A 6,739-nucleotide genomic window follows, 5' to 3' on the forward strand; every position below is an offset into this window, starting at 1 on the left:
AGTTGTTTTTCATCAATGTTTTGCATTTGTGATTTAGAGAGATTTCTTTTCTCCTGCATTGAATTCTGTCTTCAGTGGAATTTTTTTTCAAGGTCACTGTGCTTACATTTGATACAAAACCCAAGCAGTTGAAAAATGTTCTTTAACTGAAGAATTTGTGAAAGTGCACTGCATTTACTTTGTTCAATAACACAAAAATTTCAGGTGCCATAAAACGCAAGGTGGAGTTAGAGTGGGGTACAGAGGACACAGAATATCTTCAGAAGGTACATACTCATGTGGAAGGAGCATTAAATGAATTAAAACCTGACATTATTGTTTATAACGCTGGAACTGATATTCTGGATGGCGATCCATTGGGAGGACTTGCTATTTCACCTCAGGTTTGTATAACACCAAAATACATTGAGACTCTCACTATTCATTAAATGCTGGAGTTGGTGCTAAGAATGAATTGCCTGTGGCAGTTTGTTAGAGGAAGGTAAGAAATGTACTTCACGGTAAACCAAAGCATTTTTATTTTGTAGATATGCATCCGTTGCTCACCATATCTTTTTTTATTCTTCATTTCCTGACTGTTTCTTCATGTGCCTGTTTAAGTATCATTCACTTTCTTTCTAAGATATATTAATATACCCATATTGAACATCCAGATAGTGTCCCGACAGATGTATATATCACACTGCACCTACTTTGTTTGTTTTTTCCCTGTATGGTCATTCTCTTGCATCTGGTTCTCTCTGTTTCTTTTCCCCCTCATACAATCCATTTGACATTTTTGTCACTGGCGCTTGGTATGTATCTTAACACTTAATTTCCTCTGTAGCACTCCTGTCTATTTTAAATGGCTCTTTTGATGTCTCCCATGTCTAGCAGTCTTGTGCAGTCTATTTGTTATTCTTAACAAAGGAACAGATTTTTTTTCACTTTCCTCATTCTTTTTTATCGAACTATCGCTTCCTTTTTCAGTTCAGTTTGCATTTCTCCCCGGCTTAGTTTCGGATTTAAATTTTCATTTGTCCTGTATAGCTGCTTAGAGGTCTTCACCTTCTTGATATCATAACAGATATGCTTTTCTCAAAATACAAAATTCTATTGCTCTCGCATTTCCTCTTCTTTTTTGATGATTCCGTCTCTGACAGTTCCTCAGTTCTTTGTCCTGTTTTCACATTTGATTCTTTTATTGTCGACCAGTTCAATACAGGAAAAACTCTGGGAATCCTTTCTAATGGAGCCATCACTCAATCTGTTCTGCTTTTCAGTGCTTTAGTTCTCAGTCTTCCACAGAACTCTAGTTTCTTGTTAGTTTCTGTTGCCTTTCTGATGCAGTTCCTCACTCTTATTGTCTCCATCACCAATCAGTCTGTCCTTGCTTTCTGACTGCTTCCAGATACCTTAATGAGCCCGGGGTAGAAGAATTTGGGAACTGGTTGGAATTTCCAGGTTTTGCTTTGATGACTGTGTAAAAGCTCCTCTGAGAAAGGGAAGAGGCTTGAAGAGGAAACTGCCATTAAATGATAAATGAAAAACACTTTGACATGCCTTTTCAATTTTTTTTTCTGCCATATGTTAACTGCCAAGAACAATGAGTTGTTGTAGCCTGTTGGTTGCTGTTTATATAAAATGTCACCAAAAAATAATTTCACCTTCCTTTCCCTCCATCTTTACAAGAAGAGATGGAATGCAATGTGTGCTGTTTCAGACATCTGATGGAGAAAAGTTTTTGAACTGAGGGCAGGGTTTCTTTTCTCTCTGATCTTGTTGGCTTAGGAATGATTAATGTGTTTCACCAAGTTTGAAATCCCAGCCTAGTGGAAATGCCAAAACTGAAGACACTGAGCATGGATAGTTCATCTCTTCAAGGCTAGTTAGTCCAGTTGTCAGTTGTGGATGCTGTTTATGTTTTAAAGTCTCACTACAGTGTTAACTCTACTCAGAATATGCCTCCACGCTATAGAAAATTTGATGTGTAGCAGGTAGTCACTCTTAGCTTTGTTTGTAAATTGCAAGTGTAGTAGGCTGTCATCTTCAGTTTCTGTATGTTCTTTTCTGGTAACATGCAGATGCTGGGAGTAAACCCATGTCTCTTTTTCTCAGTTCTTCCAGGAGTAACGACTAGAGATTTTGGAGGAGGGCTGAGGCAGTTCAGCTCCCATAAGCAGTGACTGCTGCCAGTTCTCCTTCAAGATAGCATTTTCTGCATCCACTGATTGCTCCCCAGGAATGTACAGCTCATTCTGTAATTCTGTTACTACCTTGAGGGATCTGTTCCCAATATAATTCTTCAGTTTTCTGTGTCTTGATTTTCATTTGTTAGTCCTTACACCCATTGTTCTTTTACAGGGTTGTGTCAAACTATACAAAAACACATTAATATTTCATGGTTATGCGAAATATTTTTCAGCTACATTTTTAAAATTCTCTTACTTTTCCATTTGTTTGTGGACAATTTTTTTTTTTAACTTCCTAATATTTCATGGGCAAGAATTCTTAAAAGAATTTGTAGTAGGCAATTTCTGTCAGTTGTGTCCTCTAAAACCAAGACGAAGGTTTTGGATTTGCTTTTTTTTTTTTCTTTTAAAGGCTTACACATGTAAAGTCTCTAACAGGGCTTTTAAATTAATTTTGTGTTCCTAATACAAAATATAAGGCTGAATTAATTATTCAGCATCCCATACTGCAAATCCATAAGCCAGAGACTGTCTGTTAGAAGTAAAATACCATATTGTATCACTTCAGGTTTTTTTGTAACTGTTGTAAACATGCAGGGAATTGTGAAGAGAGATGAAGTCGTGTTCAAGGCTGCCAGAAGACGCGGAATCCCGATCTTGATGGTGACGTCTGGAGGCTACCAGAAGAGGACTGCACGGATTATTGCTGATTCTATCCTCAATTTGCACAACCTGGGGCTTATTGACAAGGAGCTAGCAGCCGGTGGAGCTGAAAATCCCAAGGTAGAACAGATGATTAGGGACTCTGTAACAGACTTAACCAATTTATCACTGCAGTGATGAGTTAATAAGTTTTTTCCTTAAATTTAGTGATTTGGGAGCAGGAAGTTTCCACATTATCAGGGTTAATATAAGAAATTCACAAAGGACTCAGCTTGCCTGTAAAAATAACCCAGTACAGACAATACACAGTTGCAGATTAACTGTGTTTAACTTCTGTAACTGTCTTGAGCAAAGGCAACAAATTCTTTTGTGCTCATTTAGATGTACTCAAGAGTACCTTATTTGGGTTTATAATATTACTGTAGAAAGCTTTAATTGCTTCCTATTGTTATAGGTTGCCTGTTATGTTGAAAGACATAGACCTGTTTGGTGGTACGGTTCAGACAGTGGCCAGAGTAATCTGCACTAAACTTATTGATATTATTCTTAGATACTGTCTTGTATTTATTGCTTTTTTAAAAAAAAAGTGTTACAATGGTTCTGTGCAGTCTTCTACTGTCAATTTAACACTCAGGTGCAATAATATGGAAAACAGTTCAATTGCTTGGCTTTTAAGCCACAGCCTATTAGAATGAATGTTTGTTAATTTATATTTTATTCCTATTTACAATAGTGATGTAGATCCTGCTTTTAAATACACTGAAAATAGAATATGATGGGCAGTAAGGGGTCAGCAATAAGTGTGGTTTTCGCCTCTCTTGAAATGAGGCCTGCATTTAAAGGCAGTAGTTTCTATGCATTGTAGTTTGTTTACTCTGATTTACTAGAAAAATTAAACCTAATTGTAGTGTACTGAGAACTGTTGCAGAAAATGTCATGTAGAAATATAAAATGCTTTTTATCACCAACTTGTCATATATAAGCTTTGAAGAGTAAATTTCAATTTTTTTCCAGCTAGTGCTGTATTTCACTTGCTTGAAGATCACTGGTAGTCATAGCTACAGCCATAGTTGGTAACCAAATTGTTCATATTTAGAAATAAAGTACTGTGAAATTTCTACGTTAAGCTAATGTAATAACCTTATATGGGAGGTTCTAGGAGGTACTATGATATGAAACAAAATAGTGCATTCAGAAACAAATTTTTGGTGCGTTGACTGTAACTTTTGTTTTTGTTTAAGTTGGCATATTATGCATTAAGTACTGTTTGTAACATTGGGTCTTGAATGTACTAAACTGTATACTTGGCAAGAGCTTTCTTAACTTCCAAGTATTCACTGATGTTGTGTTCAGGTTCGAGCCTTTCTATGAAGGGACCCTGATATTTTCCATGTAGAATTGGTGTGTAAGCTATTTAAGGAAAGTTTCATTCTAATTAGAATACTTACCTCAGTAATGTCATTTTTAAATTTGATGTTTATTCGTTGTTGGAATTTGCACAATTGCTATAAATAGCTGCTTTAAACCAGATTTGGCATATTGCACTAATCTTGATTTGCAACACCATTGTTAAAAGGCACTTTTAAATTTCTTACTTATAGGTGGTCAGAGTACGACTAATGTTGAGATTTATTTTTTCTATGCTGTCTGTGTTACTGAAAGATGTTGGTATTCTTTCATATAATTTTTATAAAATTATAAATGAATTTCTATGAACTAAAACACTGTAATAGTACATATTCTGTTTGTGTTAACTTGTTTGTTTTACTTTAACTCAGTAGAGATTAAAATAACGTTGAATAATGATGACTGACTTTTCTTTTGCTTTTCACTTATTTTGTCTGAAAACATTTTGGATGAAACACTTTATTAAAAAAAAATGCTTTTTTTTGTAGTTAAAATGGTGAAACTGCAGCAGGTCTCAGGGATGAACGGTACAGTGTTTGTCAGCAGTGGAGTTCTTCTCTGGCAATTAACGCGTTGACCTCTCAAGTGAAGTTGGAATTTTTATGTCTCTATATATTTTAAGATGTCATCATAAGGTGTTAATGTTGCTTTCTAATTCCATATTGCACTCTAGAAGTGACAAACTTTCTAAGTTGAATTTAAACTTAGTACGTTATGATTCATAAAAAAAATCTTGTTACCAGTAGACAAGGTACACCAAACATTTTGTCATGAAAACATCTGCAGGTACCTGCAACCATCAGAATTCTTAGCTTCTGCAAAAATTTTAGTGGAACTTGAACTAATTAAGGCTGCTGGAGAGCTGAATAGTAGCAGATGATGCTGGCAAAAGGTGTGGGACTTTTTTTAGTCTGGGTTCTTCTTTTTGTTTTTGCTTGGTTTTTTTGAATTGCTTTTTTGACTATAAATCTTCCCATAATAGGAAGGAGTGTTTCAGAACTGCTGCTGTAACATATAACAAAATACTTATCCTGAAGAAAGGCTGGTAGGTCATCTTTCCTAATGAGATATTGGTTTTTACTCAAATTCTTTAATTAAGAATAGACTTGTTCAATAGCTTATAGTACAAATGAATTTTTTTTAGTCAGCTACATATGAAGTGTGTTGAAAAACCTGAAGAGTTGATGCTGTCGTCTCTGATCTAACAGTTGGCATGGTGAGTTTCACCCCCATCCCCTCACCTCTCTGTTTCACAGTCAATATACAGTGTAGAAGTTGGCGTTAAAAGCACTGTGCATTGTGTTAGTAGTCTCATAATGACTGCGTTTTAGCTTTAGATGGTAATAACAATCTCTTTTAACTTGAATGTGAGATTTTTTTATCTTGACTTTTGATTTTTTTTTTGAATACCCCGGATTCTGAAGTCCCAGACTTCTGCCATAAATACAAGGAAGAATTTGAGAAATGTTGTTGTCAGCTGTTATAATGCTAAAACATGGAGTTAAAGAAAATGAATTGGTAGCCAGCTTACTGTGTGCAGGGGAGGGACATTCTGTGGTGAATACTGTTTCAACACACAGGTTCCCTACTCCTTGCTGATCCTCACAGCTTGAAGAACCTGATGGTTCTGAAATCTGACCTTTCCCTGCTACTGGAGAGAGCTGTGCACTAGTATCTTTGCTCTCTCTTATGCATACAATGCTTACAGTTCTTTTCAGTGCTGGCTGCATGCTTTCTGGTGGGCTGTGAAGTGACTCATTTCTTGTACTTGTGTCCTACATGCAGCATAATCACTTTGGGGAGAACACTGACAAATCCAGTTGTTAATAAGTTTGTAGTCTTGGATATAGTCTTTGTTCACATTGTTCTGCCAGAAGCTAGAGCTGGCTGAGTTCAGGAAGGTGCAGGGTCTATGATCTTGGTGCTGTGCGCTGTGCTAGTTGCTGAATAACTGAAGACATTCTGTGTTCTAGAAATCTGTATCTCCTTGCAAGAGAAGAAAGTTCATTTACTATCTTTAGCCAATGGGAAACGATCTTCCTTATAATCCCTCGTTGATTCTGAAATGCAGAGCATGTCAGAAACAGTAATAGAGGGCCTAATCCCAAGTGGTTCTGTATCCTAAATTTACCTTGCATTTAGCACTGTCTGTCTATTCCCCAACTAGAGGCAGGCCCAAAGTCATTTGATATGTACTCACATTTATCTTAAGTTTTAAATAGGTGTGATTTCCAGGTTTCTAGTTTTTCTTTGACCCTGATGTTTTTGGTAATCTCTTGGATTACTATCCAGTGCTCATCTATTTTTTCTTTTTTTCTGTTGTACTTTGTGTGGATAGCTTTGCTAATGTCACCTTTTTTTTTTTTTTTAATTAAAGATGAACAGAATTAATTCCAAAAGAAATGACACTTTGGTTAGCTGTGTGGAGAACTCTTATTACTGTGCTTGAGTCTCTCCTATGCTTACTGCAGCAGTGAAAATAGGAGACTGGTTCTGTT

General features: G+C 36.1%; 1 protein-coding gene across 4 annotated transcripts in view; it reads left to right on the top strand.

The window, feature by feature from the left end:
* The window catches only part of HDAC11 (histone deacetylase 11), a 45,419-nt gene extending 40,779 nt beyond the window's left edge, over positions 1-4,640 (top strand). For all 4 annotated transcript variants that reach the window (XM_021409314.1, XM_021409315.1, XM_021409313.1 and 1 more), the window contains 2 exons: positions 205-383; positions 2,769-4,640. In XM_021409314.1, coding sequence (XP_021264989.1) covers positions 205-383; positions 2,769-3,011 — 422 coding nt within the window. In that variant the 3' untranslated portion in view covers positions 3,012-4,640. The remainder of the gene's footprint in view (positions 1-204; positions 384-2,768) is intronic.

The sequence above is a fragment of the Numida meleagris genome, chromosome 11 (assembly GCF_002078875.1).
Source record: "Numida meleagris isolate 19003 breed g44 Domestic line chromosome 11, NumMel1.0, whole genome shotgun sequence".
In the NCBI taxonomy this organism is placed as follows: domain Eukaryota; kingdom Metazoa; phylum Chordata; class Aves; order Galliformes; family Numididae; genus Numida; species Numida meleagris.